We start from the raw sequence: 19,823 nt of genomic DNA, 5'->3' as shown, positions 1-19,823 counted from the left end.
TCTTTTTTTCTACCAAATAGTTAAATATAAATCAAAAGCATTAATTTTCTATTTAAAAATAATACGATTTTTAAGCAAATACATGAATTTTCAACAAAACAGTTGAATTTCGTATCAAATTTATGAATTTTCAAGTCGATAAGACGAAACCTCTATAACAAAAAATTTAAATCTTCAAGCCGAAAACATGAAAACGAATTTTCAAGTACAATATTCAACGAAAAAAATCAATTTTTAAGAAAGTAGTTAAAAATAAAATTATGCTTAAAAAAATGTTAACTAAAAACTTTATTTTCTAGCAAAAAGGACTTTTACCCAAATTTTTAATTTTCGAGCCAGAAATATCATTATTCTACAAAACACGAATACACAATTAAAAGTATGAATTGTTAACCCAAATATAAACTTTTAAGCAAGCAGTTAATCTTTCAACCAAAGAATTGATGTTTCAGTTAAAAAGGTTTTAATTTTAAAACAGTTTTAACCAGAAAAGACGATTTTTCTACAAAACATTAAAATTTTTATCCCGAGAAAGTGAATTTTCAATAAAAAAAGTTTATTTTTAACCGAAACCGATTAATCTTTAACCAGACAGTTGTATTTTTCAGAAATAACTTAAATTTCTGCAGAAAGAGATTTTTAAATAAAAAATGTGTTATTTAAAAGAGAAAGAAATTTCAATCAAATTGTTGAAATCAAATCAAAAAGACGAATTTTCAACAAAACAGATGAATTTTTTACCAAGAAATGTGACTTTTTAACCACATAAAATACGAATTTTCAATGAAAATGATGAATTTTTGTTTAAAATTATGAATTTGCAACACAAAAATGAACTTTTAAGAAAGCAGTTCTACTTTTAACCGAGGAGTTGATGTTTCAATAAAAAAGATTTTAATTAAAATATAAAAACAGTTTCAACCAACAAAGACGAATTTTCTACAAAATATTTGAATTTTCAACCCGAGAAAGTGAATTTTCAATAAAAAAAAGTTTATTTTTAACCGAAACCGATTAACCTTTAACCAGACAATTGTATTTTTCAGAAAAAATTTAATTTCTACAGAAAGAGATTTCCAATTTAACAAAAATATCTTAGTCAAGAAAGAAACCAAAAATTTCAATCAAATTGTTGAAATCAGACAATAAAGATGAATTTTCAACAAAACAGTTGAATTTTCTGCCTAGAAATATGACTTTTTAACCACATAAAACACGTATTTTAAAATAAAATGATGAAGGTCCAAACCAAAAATGAACTCTGAAGAAGGTGGTTTAACTTTCAACCGAGAAGTTAATATTTCAATAAAAAAGATTGCAATTTAAATTTCAGTACAGTTTAACCAACGAAAATGAATTTTCGACCCGGTAATGTGAATTTTCAATAGAAAAGTTAATTTTCAACCGAAATCGATTAATCTTAACCAGACAGTTGTATTTTTCACACAAAAATTAAATTTCTGCAGAAAGACATTTTTAGGGTGGTCGCTAGACCGGGAAATGACCGGGACATGACAGTGAATTTATTTCTTGACCGGGAATTTTACAAATTTTCAGATGAAAAATCTGTCGAAATTCGATTTCAACAGTTTTTTTTAATAATTGGTTCAATTAATTTTTTTTTTAATTATGATATCATTCAGTTTATAATGTGTAATTCGACAATCTTTTACCTGAAAAATTATCTATTTTATTTTTAAGCTTATATTTTTAATTTAAAGAATTTTAACGTGCAGTCTTGAAGACTAAACAATTCAAAATTAAAAAATATAAAGTTGCAAATTTTTGATAAAAAATAGTTTTATTTTATCAACTGTAAATATAAATAAATAATATTTAAAATGGATCGATACTTTAAGTATTAAAAAATGTAAAATAATTTATTTTAAAAAACGATTCTAAATCAGTGGAAAGTTATAGAATTTCCAGAATCGTAATTAATTCGTAATTAAAGGTTTTTATTAAATTAAAAATATTGTTTCAGTCTAACTTATTCTATTTTTAACCCATTTAATTTTTTAAAAAAATTTTTAAGAAAAAGTATAATTATTTAATATTTAAAAATATTTGACTTATAATTTAAGACGACTAAATTGAAGCCAAATATTTAAAAGCAAAGCGAAATCGTTGAATTTTGATGTCTAAATAATAATTGAACACGTATTATTTTTAGAAAAATTTGAGGAATTTTAAGAGATGTTTAGAAGTTTCGAAAAGATTTAAAATTAATTAAAAACTTAAAATGATGCCAAGTAATTTAAACGAAGTTTTTGAAAAAAAATTTCAGAACTTCTAAAAATATTTTAAACTGAATAAAATCTTTCCTACAATTTTAGAAAATGTTAAAATTTAAAAAAAGATTCTTAAATTCTTCCTGGGTCGTTTTTAATAATATGGGAATTCCCTTAAAATCTTTTTGAATATTCTGTTAAAATAATTTTTCAAAATGAAGAATCATTTTCAATTTTCCTAGGCATTTAAAGAAAATGTTTTCATTCGTTTGGAGCCTTTCACAATTCTTAAAAAACTTCTACATTTTTTGTAAACTTTAAAAATCTACATTTTGTTTTAAGTTAGGTCTGTGAGTATTTGCACCGAAATTTCGTTACGTATAACCAAATTTTTTCAGTAAATACACTTCGTTAAAATTATTTAAAAACATTTCAAGTTCTAAATTAATTTTTAATCTTTTCCAAACTTCCAAATATCTCTTAAAATTACTCTAATTCTTTATAAAAATAATAAGTGTTTAAATGTTATTTAGAAATCCAAATTTTAAGGACATTTTTTTTATTCGCAGGATTTTCTCAAATTTGTAGGGCAAATTCAATTAATTTTTAAATTTATTGAGAAGTTTTGAAAAAATTTCAAAAATAAAGCTAAGTTTGAAAAAAATTTTAACTCCTAGATTTCTCAAGATTTTTAAACACAATTTCAAAGTTTTTCAAGGACGCTCAAACTATTTAAAATAAAAATAATTTTAATTCTAATTTAAGAACTTTTAAGTTGAAAAAAATGTAAATTTTTAAATATTTCTTGGCCTAAAATAACTGAATAATATAATTTTGACCATTTTTAAAGTTCACTAATTCATTCTTTAATTTAGCGTATTGGAAATGTTAACCTGGATTTATATTTTTGGAACTTAATGTAAATCTTTGAACTCTATAATTTATGAATGTTAAAAATTCTGAATTTTTCAGTTTAAGTTCATTAAACTCGAAATTATTCTGTTGAAAAGTGTGAGTACCTTCCAGTTCATACGTGTAAATTGTTGAACAATTCAATAGCAAATTTTTTAATTTGAAAACGTTTAAACTTCAATTTTAAAAGTTAAAAATTCAAGAGTTCCACTTTGAATGCTTTAGTTTGTTGTTTATTTTGTATTACTTGTATTTTTACTGTTTAGCTTTATATTTCGATTTTTAAAATTTTATTAACCGGGAAAAATAATTGCAAACCGGGGAAAAACCGGGAATTTTGTTCTTTGATTAAGACGGTCAGTCTGGATTTTCAAATAAAAAAATGTGTTACTCAAGAGAGAAGTTTCAATCTAATTGTTTAAATCAAACCAAAAAGGTTAATTAAAAAAAAAAACAATTAAATATTCTACCAAGGAATATGACTTTTTAACCACATAAAACACGTATTTTCAAATAAAACTATAAATTTTCAACCAAAAAATGAACTTTTAAGAAAGTAGTTTCACTTTCAACCGAAGAGTTGATATTTCAATAAAAACGATTTAAATTTAAAAACAGTGTTAACCAAGAAAGACGAATTTTCAATCCGAGAATGCGAATTTTTAGTGAAAAAGTTAATTTTCAACCGAAATCGATTAATCTTAAACCAGACAGGTGTATTTTTAACAAAAAAGTTTTAATTTGTATGGAAAGGTATTTTCAATTTAATTCTTAAAGGGCACACTTCCGTAAAATGACATAAAGAGCATACTGGGTGTTACGTACCCAAATTCATAATTTTTTAAGTTTTTAATATTTTTACTTAAAATTACACTTGTTTTCTTCCGAGATACGGCGCTTCAAAAATAAAATTAGTCTTATAGTGTTCGTTCCGAAGAAGGTATTTATTCAAAAAATAAAAACTTCAATTCAGTGAAAAATGAAGCACCTTACTTTGCGCAATTAAACGATTTTATTTATCTCAAACTGCGTATAAAAATGATAAAAATCAAAATTATCTGAAAATGACATAGAAAAATAGGTTTTCATGTCATTTGTTAATCTGGCGCCATATGTTTCATTTTCTTAAATTTGGTACGTTTCGTTAGAGCGCAAATTAGTCGCTGGATGATTTTTTACCCAGTATGCCCTTTAAGGGTTAACAAAATATGTTAATGAAGAAAGGAACAAAATTTTAATTAAATTGTTAATATCAAACCAAAAAGGTGAATTTTCAACAAAACAATTGAATTCATGAAAAATGTATTAGTAGACTTTTAAGTGCAAAAAGAGACTCAAGCCTGCGATAAATAAATCGAAATTTTGCTAATATACGGACTAAAGAATAACATTTTAAATTATACATTGAAGTTTATTTTCAATACTTAAAAAATTATTACTTTTTTTTTAATTTGTCACACTATTTGGACTATTTTTAATCTCTGAAATAAAGTCCGAGGCCTGGAACTGAGAAACAAATTAAATTTTGTTGAATCATCTCTTAAAAAGTAATGAAAAATAAGGTATGGTTTGCTGTTGCAGAAAGTGAATGAAAAAACACAAGTGATAAACGACTACGAGGCCGGTCGTGGAATTCCAAATCAGTTGGTGATTGGCAAGATCGAGAAAATACTTGGAATGAAATTACGGGGAAAGGATCGTGGGTGCCCCTTGGTGGCCCCCGGGACAAAGAAGTGAATCTCGGGGGAGTGATGTTTACTTTTCAGCATTAAAGTCGATCCTGCAAAAGCCCACGTATAATCGACGATACTTAAATTGTCATCCATTATACTTCTTTCCCTCGGTTATTTTGATATTCTATATAACGTAGGTTATTGCGATGTTAATTTTGTCTATACATATGGAATACAAATTTTTATAGAATATATATGTCTCAATTACGAAGTAGTCACTGCATAGCAAGATTGCGTAATGTGTCCTGCTCAAACGTCTATACATATGTGTGAATCAGTAACAAGAATATTATTTATACGAAAAGTCCGCAATAAAGACTAATAATTTATGTTATGTTTCGAACCTGATTTTTGCATTTTGACCCTTGCATACATTTATCCCAACAACAACAAATTTGCAGTACATTAACCCTCTCGACGTACACTGGTGTGAATCTGCACCAACAACATTTTCAAGTTGCTGGCTCGAGTGAGTGCATATTTGCACAAGTGTTCCTTACGTTTGTGCAGCATCGTTGCCGACGCCGAAAGATAAAAGTAGGAAATTTTGCTGTTGGGCACTTGGATTTCTATTGAAAGCAAGTAAATTTCATCTTTCTTACAATAATTAGAGATTTGAATATATATTTATTAAAATAAATTGCAAAGAAAACATTTTTTCGCATTCGATAGCCACCTTGAATAAATTTGAATTTGCTAAACTTTTATTTAAATTTTCGTAATTCATTTCTGATAATAATCAATTTACAATAATTATTTAATAATTCATGTTTCAGAATGAGTGCCCGGGTTTATAATCTCCGAAGTGTGAAATATGTGGCAGCATCTCTGTCGGATTCGGAAGAGGAGCATTTTTCCGACGACAGTGACGATGGATGATTATTTGGAGTATCTGTAAATCAAGGAATGTTGATAAATGAATAGATAATTGAATGATTTTTTTATACAGGATATTTTGATCCACTTTATATGAAAATCAACGGCATACCGTGTATTTGAAATATACACTGCCGGTCAAAAGTTTTCGTATACCTACTTATTTATTGCTCTCGAAATTCTATATAATGTGAGCCTAGGATGAAGCCAATTTGTCTATTTTGTAAGAAGTTATTACAAAAATAGTATAAATTTCAATCTTTATGAAATGTTCAATAACTTTCGAAGTAACAAACATTTTTCAATGTTCCTTGGACTCACTTTGAAGCTACTTTTCCACCGTATAACAACAGCTTATAAGCATGAATCTTAAATTTTTTAATGAAAGTCCCTCAAAATATGTATTTATTCAATTTTTATTTTTATTTGACATAGGAAAAATATTTAGTACAATTATATTACTTTTATATATTTTTTTCTTGAAAAACAATGTTTTAGCTAATAAATTGCGTTGGTTTCGTTGAATTTTATTAAAATGCACAACAAATAATACGATTCTTCAAAAGAAAGAATAATTTGTTCAAAAACCTAATTTGTTGAAAACAATTTCTTTATAACAAAATATTTCTTTTTTTTTAATTTCAATTACAGAATTGTATTCTACGGAAAATTTCACACCAAAAACACATGTCTTTCGATATGTTTTGAACATTTCTTAATCTTTAAATCAGCTGCTGAAATCGCGAAATCCCAATTTCACCCATAGGTGAATTTTAAATAAAAATAATGAATCTTTAACCACAAATATTAATTTTTCACAAAAAATAGTTGCATTTTTAACTAAAACCAGATGAATTTTCAAAATATTATAAAGTGATAAAAAAAGGTAATGAACATTTTTAGAAATCCTTCGGTCAACTTTGAGATATTAGTTCTCAAAATTTTAAAATCAAGTTAAATTAAATTTTAATTTAAAATTAGCTCTCAAAATTCCATAAAGTTATCTCCAACGGCCTTGAGGTTTTTTTCGAAATTATTACTATTATAAAACATCCTCTACAAGGAAGCAAAAGGTATAAAAAATTTGAGAAAAGCTGAAATTCGATATAAAGCATTGTATTCAATAATTCCGCAATACAGTAAACTTGAAAATTAATCTCTCCTTAAATCGAATGTCTCAGTTTTAAGACCATCTTTTGTAATAATTTTAATGACAATGCTATCCCCAGTGTAGATATCACGTTCAGCAGCAGCGATGAACACATCCTTCAAAATCTTCAACGCCTTCTCGACTGTCAATGGTATTTTGTCTACATTTTCTTGATTTCCATAACCGATCTGAAAATAATTGTTCGTGTATGATTCAAATTTATGTTTTTCCAAGTTAATTCAGGGTGGCCGCTGGACCGGAAAATGACCGGGAATTTTCTGAGAACGGGAAAAACCGGGAAATAACAGTGAATTTACTCCTTGACCGGGAATTTTACGAATTTTCAGAACAAAAATTTGCCCAAGTTTGATTTCAACAGTTTTGTAAATAATTAAAGTACAAAAAATTGAACAATAATTGATTTGACAAAAGAATTCTAAATCCGTTCAAAATTTGGGAATTTCCAGATTGTAACTGTTTGAATTCGAAAGTCTTAATACGAATTGAGATTAATATAATATCATTTATTCCGATAATTTTATTTTTAAACAAAAATTTTAATGATTCATCAATAAAATATTTTTAATTCAAAGTTTTAGCTCTTCCTTTACAATGTTTTTTATATTAAATTGAATAAATAAATTGATTAATACATTATTTTTATTAGTTTTCTTAGCCATTAAAAATTTCACTGTCTATTTAAGACGAGTAAATTGAACACAAATATATGTAAAAGTAAACAATTTGAAACTGAATTGTAGTAGTAGCAGTAGTAATTTCAAGCGATATTTCGCAGTTTTGAAAAGATTCGAAATTAATTAAAAACTTGAAATGTCTTCAAGTCATTGAAAAGACGTGTGGTACCATTTTTGTTTAGAACTTCTAAATCAATTTTAAAATTAACCGAATTTTTCCTACAACCTTTGAAAAATCCTGCAAATTAAAAAAAAATCCTTCAAATCTTCCAGATTCTGTTTTGATAATTTTGAAAATCTCTTAAAATATTTTTAAATTTTCTGTTACAATAATTTTTCAAAATAAAAAATCATTTTCAATTTTCCTAGGAATCTTAAGGAAATGTTTTTATTCTTTTTAAGCCTTTCACAATTCTTAAAAAATTTCTAAAATTTTTGGTTGAAATCTGCAAAAATTTGCATTTTCTTTTAAATTCGGCTGTGGGTATTTGCAGCAAAATTTCGGTACAAATAGCCCAATTTTTTCGGATCACAAACTTCGTGTAAATGATTTGAAATCATTTCAAGTCCTAAATTTAATTTTGATATTTTTAAAACTTCTAAATATCTCTTAAGATTACTCTTAATATTTTCTACAAATAATAAGTGATAGGATTGTTATTTGCAAATTCAAATTTTAAGGATTTTTTTTATTTGCAGGACTTTCTAAAAGTTGTAGGAAAAATTCAATTCATTTAAAAATATATTTAAACGTTCCGAAAAAATTTCATCAATGATTTTAAATTTAGAAAAATATAAAACCACTTCTAGATTTATCAATGTTTTAAAATCAATTTTTTTAGTATTTGAAGGATGCTTAAACTATTTTTGGAATTTAATCTGAATTTTTGAACTCCATAATTTATAAAAGTTCTAAATTTTGCAGTTTATCTGCATTTCATTAAAAAAGTTTAAATTGAAAAGTGTTAGTACCTTCCATTTCATAGTGTAAATTTAAATTGTTTATTGCTTCAAATGCAAAATTTTTTAGAATAGAGTTCGATTTTTTAAATTTTATTGAACGTGAAAAATGTTTGCAAACCGGGAAAAAACGGTGAAATGACCGGGAATTTTTTTCTTCGATTACAACATCCAGCCCAGTACATGGTCATTTTGGGCTCAGCCTTTTTTAAATGCTAGCTTTGTACATCCAAAGATCAAAGAATGCAAAAAAGAGATTTTGTAAATAAAAAAATTTGAATTCTACCTAAAAAAGAACTATAAAAATGTAATAGCATAACAAATTGTTGAAGATTCTACCAAAACAATCGAATTTCAAACCCAAAAGGACGATTTTTGAACAAAATAGTTGAACTTTCGAGACGAAAAGGTGAATTTACTAAAAAACAGTTGAATTTTCAACTAAAAAATATGATTTTTCAATTTGAAAAAAAGTAAATTTTCCACCAAACTCTTGAATTTTCAATTAAAAACGATCAACTTTAAACCAAAAATGAAATGGTTACAATATCAGTTCAAAGAATTAATTTTAAACAAAAAGAAATTAATCTTCAGCAAAATAGTTGAAGTAAAACCGATAAATTTACAATCAAATGGTGGAATTTTCATATAAAAAAAAATAACCTGCAAACCAAAAATATAATAGTTGATATTTCAACCAAAAAAGATTTTAGTTTTCAATCAGAAAAAGTTGAATTCTACAAAAAAAAAGATAATTCTAAAAAAATAATGTAACAGTTGATATTGTGACGAAAAAATATTTAAATTCTAAAAAAAAAAATAAGTTTACTTTTTTAATTTCTATCAAATTGTGGAACGGATAAATTCTTAACCAGAAAATATTAATTTTCAACAAAAAGTGATCTAGAAAATAGTTGAATTATCTACCAAAAACTTAAATTTTCTGGCCAAAGTATGAGTTTTCTAGAAAACATTTGAATTTTCGACCCAAAAATATGAATTTTCAAGATTTAAACAAAAAAGCTGAAATTTCAACAAAATACATACATTTAAAACAAAAAAATTGAATTTTTAACTAAAAACTATTAATTTTCTACCAAAAATGAAATAGTTACATAAGCATACAGTAAAAAAGATGAATTTTTAACAAAACAAAATAAAAAAATAATTTCAACGAAACAGGCCAACATTCAACCAAGTAGTTGAATTTTCGGCAAAAAAACATTAATTTTTTTGCGAAAAATGGAATAGTTATATTTGCAGCCGAGAAAATTAATTTTCAATTTATTTAATATATATTTCTTTCAATTTATTTATTTCAAAATTAATTTTTACTAATTAAAAGATTTTTTAACAAACCAGTTCAAGTTTCAATCAGACAGTTGCATTTTCAACCAAAAAGTAGAATTTTCTACAAAAAAGTGGAATTTTCAAGCAAAAAGGATGATTTGTCTACAAAAAGGTAAATTTAAAAAAAATTGAATTTTCAACTAAAAACAATTAATTTTCTACTAAAAATGAAACAGTTACATAAGTTTTGAGTTAAACTTTCAACCAAGTAGTTGAATTTTCGACACAAAAACCATTAATTTTTTTGCCAAGAATAGAATAGTTAAATATTTAGGCGAGAAAATTCATTTCAAATTTATTTAATATATATTTCTTTTAATTTATTTATTTTATATTTATTTACAAATTAATTTTTTAAACAAAAAGTATAATTTTCTACAAAAAAGTGTAATTTTCAAGCCAAAAGATTATTTGTCTACAAAACAGTTCACTTTTCAACCCGAAAATGTGAATTATTAACCAAAAAGTACATTTTCAGCCAAATAGTTGAATTTTCTACAAAAATAATAGAATTTTCAAACCAAGAAGACAAATTTTTAACAAAAAATTTGCATTTTTAAGACAAAAAGATTAATTTTATACAAAAAAAGTTCAATTTTCAATTTAAAAAAGTGCATTGACAACCAAATTGATAAATTTTCAATTCAAACCGATTAACTGTCTTTAAAAAAGACGAATTTTCAACAATATAATTCAATTTTCAACCAAATAGTAAAATTAGTAACCAAAGAAATTGTTGAAATTTTGTCATTTTTGGCAGACAATTAATCTTCTTGGTCAAAAATTCATGTTTTTTGTTGAAATTTTGTCTGTTTGGTGGAAACTTACTCTACTTTTCTGAAAATTAAACACTTTTGTTAAAAAATATCCTTTTTGGTTAATAAAAATTAAGTTATTTGCAAGGAATTCAATATTTGGTTTGAAAAGTAATTTTTTGTTTAATTTTAATTATTTTCGTTGAAAATTCATCTCCTTGGTTAAATGTAACTATTTTGTAGAAAATTCGTTTCGTTATTGGTTGCAAATTAACTTTTTAAATTGATAATTTAATTATTCCAGTTGAAGATCCACCATTTTGATTGAAAATTTACCTGTGTGGTTGAAAATGAGTTTTTTTTTTTTAGTTGAAAATTAATGTTTTAACTCAAAATTTAATTATTTTATTTTTGGTGAAATATTTTTTAGTTTAAAATTAAAAGTAAATTCAGTTTTTTCGACTGAAGTTTCATATCCTTTGTAGAAAATGCGTTTTTTTGGTTGAATTAAACAGTTTGCAAATTAAAATTAAAATCTTTTTTGATTGAATTTAACTGCCATTCATTTAAAATAAAAATATTTTCTGATGGAAGTATCAATATCAAAAAATTCTGAATCTGTTCAAAATTATATAATTCGGAGATTTTTACGTTGCAAATTTAACTGTTCAAACTTTACTTGTTTAAAAAATGTACAACTTTATAAACTATTTTCAATTTATAGATTCATTCTTAATCGTTTTTATTCTATTCCTATATTAACTTAAAATGTATTAAAATTGAAACAATTCAACTTAAAAGGATTTATGGCCGGAATTATCTATATAAAAAAAGAACGTTTGTATTTTATAATTTCAATTTGAAAAGAAAGGGAAAAAATGTTGGTATGGAATTTTTTTTCCGAGTCGGAAGAAGAATTTAATCGATGTATAATCGTGGACTTTTCAATTTAAAAGAATTAACTTTCAACGAAGATTAATTAGAGAGTATAAAAGAATGACCCTGATCACTTTTTTAAATCAGTTTTTAATTTCCCAATCCAGATTTTGAAATAAAATAGAATTCCAGGGAATACCTGATTGTCCAAAAGCGGCTGTAGAAGAGCGCCTGCAGAACCTCCAGCTCGGAAATTAGCCCTTTCCATGTGACCTATCGGATCGTAGCTGTAAACACAGCCTTTTCCCTCTTCGTCTAAACCAGCCAAAATGTTGCTAATGTAGTACGGGAAAAATCTTTTATAGTACAACATCGTAGAGAGCATCTGGGCCGCAGCAGGTGTCGAGATATCTTTCAGATGTTCGTGCTTATACATCTGATAAAATAATTAAATCACATTTTTTGAAAAAATACAGTCATCACAATACCCATTAGAGTTAAAAAAGGTGAAATTTTTTCAAAAATAGGTAACAGGTAGGTGACCGAAACAAATTTTCTATAAGTTTCTGAAATTATTTTTTTTGAAAAAAAAGACTGAATATCTTCCAAGTTTTTTGAATTTTTCAAAAATCATTTTAGGGTTTTTCTTTCAACATCTAAGCGAACAAATATTAAAATTTTCATCAAATTACTAACCATTGCTTAAATTCTTCAGATGATTTCACATGGAATTGCTCGTGTAAAATTCAAAACATGGAAATTTGACTAATTTATTAATAATTTTAGATATTTCATATTGGAAATTGTACTCGCTTATAATTTTTAAATCTGAAACTAATCAATTTTTTAAGGTTTTAAATTTAATTATTTAACCAATAAAGATTTGAAGCCGAAAATTGGACAATTTTAGTTAAAACAGAAAAATCCCCAAAAATAAATTTCCCGACATTTGAAAATACTCAAATGCTAAGATTTCCGAAATAATTAAATTGCCGAAATACAAAAATCCCGAATTGGAAAATTCTCGGATAATAAAATTCCCGCAAGAAAATTGCCGAATTATAAAATGTTGAAATTAGAACATTCCCGAACTTAAACAATTTAAAAATGTTTTTTAAATCAATACTATTATATTTATTAAAAAAATCCTTAATCAAATGTTTCCATGAAAGAACATTTTTTTTATTTGTTAAATTTAGAAAAATTATTATTTGAATTTAAAGTAACTATAATTGTATAAAAATTGCATACAAAAATAAATGTAAAAACACGTGCGACTCGAACAAAAAAAAGAAATTTCTCTCGAAACTAATCACATTTTCCAAACAAACTTAGCAGCATTCAATTTAGCACTTTGCAAATTCAAAAAAATGATTTTAGAAAACTTTAAATATTAAAAAAAATTTCTTTGATAGAAATATTTTTATTCTTTTTATTCTTAATAAATAAATAAGATTTAATTCGGTAATTTTCTGCCGGAAATTTTCAAGTTCGGGAAACTTTTAATTCTTGAATTTTCCAATTTGCAATTTTTGTAGTTCGGAAATTTTATAATTTCGGGAACTTTAGTATTTGGAAATTTCCCACTTCGGGGATTTTATGTTTCGGGGGTTTTCAGTCTAATAATAAAATTTCCGAACAGTTTATAATGTTATCGAATTAGATAATTCACGATTAATAAAATTTTCGAAAAAAACATAAACCAATTATAAAATATCCGAACGATAAGAAATCTTTTTTTTCATCAATAATTTTACGCAAAATGAGCATGAAAAAAATATTTGGCCGAATATTAAATTTTTTGTTCAATATTCATATTTTCTGATAGAAAATTGAACTGTTTTTCAGAAAATGTCACATTTTGAATACATTTTTTGGTTTTTCTTTATTAACTAAAAAATCTTTCTTTGTTGAAAATTCATCTTTTTGGTTTACAAATTCTCCTGTTGTAGACATTTTAATCATTTTTGGATAAAATGCAAATGCTTGGTTAAAAACTAATATTTTTTATCAAGGATTTTTAACTGCTTTGTTGAAACTGCATCTTCTTTAGTTGAATTAAATGGTTTTTGGTGTTTCAAATTAAAATATTTTTTTGTTGAAATATCAACTATTACATTTTTCGTTAGATTTAACTACTTAGTTAAAAGTATAGTTGAAAATTCATTTCTTTAGTTAAAAATAAATTTATTTTTTTGAAAATTCTCTTTTTTCTTTTGTTTGAAAATACAACTATTTTGTTGAAAATTTTTCTTTTTTTGGTTTAAAATAATGTTTTCAAATGAAAATTTAACTACAACCGTATTTGGCCAATCTTCTTCGTTAAAAATTCATCTATTTGGTTCAAAATTCAAACATTTTTTGCGAATTAATCTTTTTGGTGAAGAATTCATTTTTTTAACAAAATGCATCCATTTTTTTGCAAATTCATCTTTTGTGATAAAATATTAATCTTTTTGGTGAAGAATTCGTTTTTAACGAATTATTCCTTTGGTTATAATTGGTTTTTTTAACTGTAAATATAAATATTTCATTTTGGGTTGATAATTTATCTTTTTTAGTTGAAAATTCACGCATTCCGTTGAAAATCCGTCTTTTCTATTAGAAATGAATCTTTTTGGTAAAGATTTTTTGTTTACAATTCATTTCTTTCGTTGAAAATTGTTCCTTTTTTGTTTTAAAATTATTTTTTCAATTAAATATTTAACTAATCCGTTTTTAGCAAAAGGTTGATCTTCTTAATTAAAAATTCAACTTTTTCGTTGAGAATTCAAGCTTTTTTTGCAAATTATTTTGTTTTTTTGATAAAATACTATTCTTTTTGGTGAAGAATTCATTTTTTTAACGAATAATTTCTTTGGTTACACTTTTTTTTAACTGGAAATATAAATATTTCATTTTGGGTTAATAAATTAATATTTTATAGTTGAAAATTTACGCATTCCATTGAAAATTCATCTTTTCTGGTAGAATGTTAATCTTTTTGGTAACAAAATTTTGTTTGAATTAATTTATTTCGTTGAAAATTGTTCTTTTTTATTTTAAAATAATTTTCTCAACTAAAAATTTAACTACTCCGTGTTTGGCAAAAAATTAATCTTCTTAGTAAAAAATTCAACTATTTGGTTGAGAATTCAAGCGTTTTGTTGAAAATTCGTTTTTTGTGATAAAACATTAATCTTTTTGGCAAAGAATTCATTTTTTAAACTAATCTTTTCTTTGGTTAAATTGTTTTTTAATCTGTAAATATAAATATTTCATTTTGGATTGATAATTTGTCTTTTATAATTGAAAATGCATGCATTCCGTTAAAAATTCGTCTTTTCTGGTAGAATATGAATCTTTTCGGTAAAAAATTATTTTGTTTTGTTTACAATTCATTTCTTTCGTTGAAAATTGTTCCTGTTTTGTTTTAAAATCACTTTTCCAACTAAAAATTTAACTACTCCGTGTTTGGCCAAAAATTCTTTGTTGAATTTTCAAATATTTTGCTGAGAATTCAAGCGTTTTGTTGAAAATTCGTTTTTTGTGATAAAACATTAATCTTTTGGGCGAAGATTTCATTTTTTTTAAATAATCTTTTCTTTGGTTAAATTGTTTTTTAATTTGTAAATATAAATATTTTAATTTGGATTGATAATTTATCTTTTATAATTGAAAATGCATGCATTCCGTTAAAAATTCGTATTTTCTGGTAGAATATTAATCTTTTCGGTAAAAAATTATTTCTTTTGTTTACAATTCATTTCTTTCAATGAAAATTGTTCCTTTTTTGTTTTAAAATCATTTTTTCAAATAAAAATTTAACTACTCCGTGTTTTGCCAAAAATTCTTTGTCGAATTTTCAAATATTTGGCTGAGAATTCAAGCATTTTGTTGCAAATTCGTTTTTTGTGATAAAATATTAATCTTTCTGGTGAAGAATTTATTTTTGTTACGAATCATTGCTTTAGTTAATTTTTTTTATAAACTGTCAATATAAATATTTCATTTTGGGCTGATAATTTATCTTTTTTAGTTGAAAATTCGTCTTCTCTGGTAGAATATTAATCTTTTTGGTAAAAAATTTGTTTTTGTTTACAATTCATTTCTTTGGTTAAAAACTATTTTTTTTTAATATTAAATATTTCATTTTAGGTTCATAATTGATCTTTTTTTAGTTTAAAATTCGCGCCTTTCGTTGAAAATTCGTTTTTTCTGGTTGAATATTATTCTTTTTGGTAAAAACATATTTTTTTACAATTAATTCTTTTGGTTGAAAATTAAAATATTTTGTTAAAAATTTATTTTTTCAAATTTTAAATACAAATATTTCATTTTGGACTGATAATTCATCTTTTTTAGTTGAAAATTCGTCTTTTGTAGTAGAATATTAATCTTTTTGATGAAAAATTCTTTTTTTATTTGAAAATTCATTTCTTTGGTTCAAAATTTAACTATTTTTTTTTAGAAAAACTGTTTTTTATGGTTAAAAATTTAATTTTTAACTGTAAATCTAACAACATTTGAAATATTTTCGAAACCTTTATTATTCGCTTGAAATCATTGAAATATTTGAAATCGTTCAAAATCTTCCAAATGTTTTGGAATTCTTATATTTTTTTGAAATATGTATGAAATTTTTATGAAATTTTTGAAATATTTGTCAAATTTTTTGTATTCATTTGACATTTTTAAAAGCTTTGTGAAATTGTTGTGAAATATTTGAAAACTGGTGTACACGCCTTTTATAAATCTTTGAAATCCGTAAAATCTTTGTAAAATGTTCAAAATCCTTTGAAATATTTTTAAATCTTTAGAAATATTTTGTAATCGGGCGCACACTCAAAAACTTTGTGGTGAAACCCTTAAAAAATCCGTTATATCGCCATGGCCGAATTCTAATTGTGAAACTGAATTAGAATCGAAATTTGCAATGAATAATTTTAAAATAACTTACAAAATTATTCACAATATTAAGATCTGTTCATTGGAATCTCTAAAATAATTGATAGTCTACAAAAAAAATGCCTAAAAATTTATTTATTCTGTAATGAGTAAAACATAAATTATATCTTGAAAAATAAAAAAACTTTTCAGTAGCAAAATTTCTTCTAAACGAGACGTCTCTTTCATAATAGACAAAAGATTTAAATTACTTTTCGCATTCCAATAAAATAACGTTTTTAAAAGAAAACAGAAATTTAATTCAAGGTTCGCATGAAAAATTCAAGATTTCCAAGTTTTCAAGTTTAAACAAAATTCAAGTAGAATTCCAGATTTTCAAGGTCTCTGGACATTCTGCGTAAATTTAAAGAAAAAAGCGGAAATAGGGGAAACACAGGGAATAAGTGTGAAATTTATTTGGTATTTACCTGCATACGTGCTGCTAAAACTCTGGTGAGACTCAAGGTGTCGCACCAACATCCTGCACAACCCAAAATTGTTTTTTCTGATAATTGGAACAGCTTCTGTTGGCTCCTGGTATTAATCTGAAATCCACTACTGAGACGGGTGTCAGCTCCAATGATGCAAAAGTCGTCTCCTCCAATAGCCAAGACACTCCTGAATAAATCCAACTTAATCATCAGTAAATTTTCGAAATGAAAGTTAAAAAATGAATTTAAGTTTAAATTTTTCCTAACCATGAAATGCCGACTCATTTCGGTTAGTTTTCAAATCTTTTAAATATCTGATAAACACAGAAGAGTGTATATAATCAAAAGTTTAATAAAGTAGGATACAAAATTTAGGAGGGGAAAAATTAAATAGAAAAATGATTTGAAGAAAGGATGTGTTAGTTTAAATATTTTTGGTTAAGATTGTTTCTTACCCTCCATTGTCTGAATAGGGGTTAAATCGCTGTTGCCTTGGTCCTTGGACATAGTCGGGCAGATTTCTAGTCTCACCAGAATCGAAAAGTGTCATTTTATGATTGAAAAAGCTTCTAAGATTAAAGTACAAAACCAAAAATTGCGAACTTTATACAATTTTTAGGTTAGGGCGAATGACTGATCACTTTCTGTTTCCGGGGTTTGCGGTGTTGTATAGTTACTAAAATTTGTGGGGATCCTAGCTCCTAGGGACCTAGGGATTTTTGATTTAAACATGTATTTCAATGTGTGACGTCAGCTGGCAAGATGGCCGCACACCGAGGGTGAAGCAACGATACCAATTGCAAAAAGGTATTTTCACTTCAACCGGATCAAATGAATCAAATGCATGGAACAAAAATTTATCTTTGTAATATCTTCGTAATGAATAATAATTATTGTCATTTTATTATTTTATTAAATATTTCTTTAAAATATCAAACTATTTTCCAAATGCACTTATGCAGAAAAATGAGTTTTTAGAAAGATATTAGCAAAATAGAACAAAAATAGACCGAATCCCATGTAATCCGGTAGCCACTAATAGGTCCCCGAGATTAATATTTTTTAAAAGGTCAAAAAAAGGCCCCTGCTTACAAATATCTTGGGTAGTTTTTCGAAACATGGGTTAATTTTTGTTTAAACAATTTAAAAAAATAATTTTATTATTTATTCACAAAAAAATGTATAAAATCATTTTTAACATGGCTGAGCAAAAATAAAAGTTTTTTATGTCTTATACTTTTTTTTTACGACGAACCGTTTGATACGTACAGCGTTATAAACAAATGATCTTTTAACAAAATTGCCATATTTGCACAGTGTTACCTCAGAATTTATTGCTCAGAAAAATGTGAAACTTGTACACTGTCTGTATAGAGGATAGATCTCTCAAAAGGAAAAAGAAATCTTCGGATCGAGTAAAAACTTCTCTCCTAAAATTGTTGTTAAAAGTATTTATTTTTAGATGAAACCGTTTAGAATTTTTATTTATTAATAAACAATCATCCAGATCAACCAGTGTCATGATGTTGTCTCAAATTGTTGCGAAAGCTTTATCTAGCATTATCAACATAATTTATTTTTCATCATTTCTTTTGCTAAATTGTTTATAACAATTGATATATAATGACCATTAATTACCAGAATTGACTTACATTTTTTTATTAATCCTTGAAACATGATTACGCTTTTCACTCTCTGGATATATTTTTTCGTACGACGAACCATTATTTATTTATGGCCTTATAAACAATTTATTTTTTATAAACGAACCCTCCCCTAAAAGCCACAATTTTTAAATTAATAGCGATTACCTTTCTTTATATCCTTAATTTTACCATAAAGAATGTAATTATCTTGGGTAGAATTTTCGATACCTGACCCTAATTGTTTATAACTATTGTTATTAACAAAAATGCTCAATTAGGAAAATCGATTTTTCCTTAATGTTTTTATTAATCTATGAAACAAAATAAAACTTTTCTCTCTCGTCATATTTTTTTGTACGACCAGCTATTAAGTATTTATTGCCTTATAAACAATTCATTTTTTATAAACATACCCTCCCCTAAAAGCCACAAATTGTAAGTTATTAGCGATTACCTTTTTTTGTATCCTTAATTTTACCATAAAGAATGTAGTTATCTTGGGTAGCTCTTTCGACATCTGACCCTTATTGTTTATAAATGTTGTTATTAATAAACATGCTCAATTAAGAAAATGGATTTTCTCCTAATTTTTTATTAATCTATAAAAGAAAATGAAACCTTTCACTCTCGTGATATTTTTTTGTACGACCAGCCATTACTTATGTATATCCTGATATACAATTAATGTATTTTCTGCTAAAATTTAGATTTGATAAATCAAAAATAGCTTTTTTATACAAATTATTCATCAAATTTTATATCTCATTTGTAAGAAAAAATAAGAGAGTAAGTTATTCAGTTTAATGAGAAGAAATTTAATATTTTAATTACTTGTCACTTTTTTTTGCGTATTTATGACTTTTATAAACATAACATTATTGTCTACTGAAAAAAATGCAAATTACATGATTTCATAACATTCTTGCTTTTTCATTACTAAATAGTAGAATTTGCAACTAATAAAGATAAATTTTGTACTCAAATTTGCATACAAAATCATTTGTTTTCAAATAAGAAGATTAAGTTTCTACTATAGAAAGACAAGTTTTTAACAAAGTATTTAAATTTTCAACTAAATAAATAAATTTTCAATCAAAAAAGGAATAGTGAAATTTTCAGATAAGAAAAATTCAATTTTTAAAAAATATATACAATTTGCAAAAAACAAAAAAAAATGTCAACCAAAAAGAAGCGAATTTTTTAATAGAATAGTTACATTTTCAGCCACAGAGTTGGATTTTAAACTAAAGTAATGAAACTTCAACACAAATTTTTTTCACAA

General features: G+C 25.1%; 2 protein-coding genes across 2 annotated transcripts in view; one reads left to right on the top strand and one right to left on the bottom strand.

Moving 5' to 3' along the window:
• The window catches only part of LOC117177295 (endothelial differentiation-related factor 1 homolog), a 16,797-nt gene extending 11,587 nt beyond the window's left edge, over positions 1–5,210 (top strand). Inside the window, exon 4 of the mRNA XM_033367891.1 lies at positions 4,725–5,210. Within this exon, the coding sequence (XP_033223782.1) occupies positions 4,725–4,880 (156 nt within the window). The 3' untranslated portion in view covers positions 4,881–5,210. The remainder of the gene's footprint in view (positions 1–4,724) is intronic.
• Positions 5,211–6,852: 1,642 nt separating this feature from the next.
• On the bottom strand, positions 6,853–17,560 carry LOC117176107 (proteasome subunit beta type-1). The gene is made up of 4 exons (XM_033366148.1): positions 17,351–17,560; positions 16,893–17,082; positions 11,738–11,974; positions 6,853–7,090 (listed from the first exon to the last, which is right to left on the bottom strand). The coding sequence occupies exons 1-4, from the start codon at positions 17,443–17,445 to the stop codon at positions 6,905–6,907; spliced, it is 708 nt and encodes a 235-aa protein (XP_033222039.1). The 5' UTR covers positions 17,446–17,560; the 3' UTR covers positions 6,853–6,904.
• Between the last annotated feature and the right edge of the window lie 2,263 nt (positions 17,561–19,823).

The sequence above is a fragment of the Belonocnema kinseyi genome, chromosome 7, assembly GCF_010883055.1.
Source record: "Belonocnema kinseyi isolate 2016_QV_RU_SX_M_011 chromosome 7, B_treatae_v1, whole genome shotgun sequence".
NCBI lineage: Eukaryota > Metazoa > Arthropoda > Insecta > Hymenoptera > Cynipidae > Belonocnema > Belonocnema kinseyi.
Note: the sequence above shows the minus strand (reverse complement) of the source record. Positions and strands in the feature narration are given on the sequence as shown.

Bases quoted from the DNA above. Each gene is read 5' to 3' on its own strand.
- LOC117176107 (XM_033366148.1), bottom strand. From the start codon at position 17,445: ATGACACTTTTCGATTCTGGTGAGACTAGAAATCTGCCCGACTATGTC. The intron at 11,975-16,892 runs GTAAATACCAAA...TTATTTTATCAG, and splicing joins TTTTAGCAGCACGTATGCAG to ATGTATAAGCACGAACATCT. The intron at 7,091-11,737 runs GTATTCCCTGGA...AATTATTTTCAG, and splicing joins AGCCGCTTTTGGACAATCAG to ATCGGTTATGGAAATCAAGA.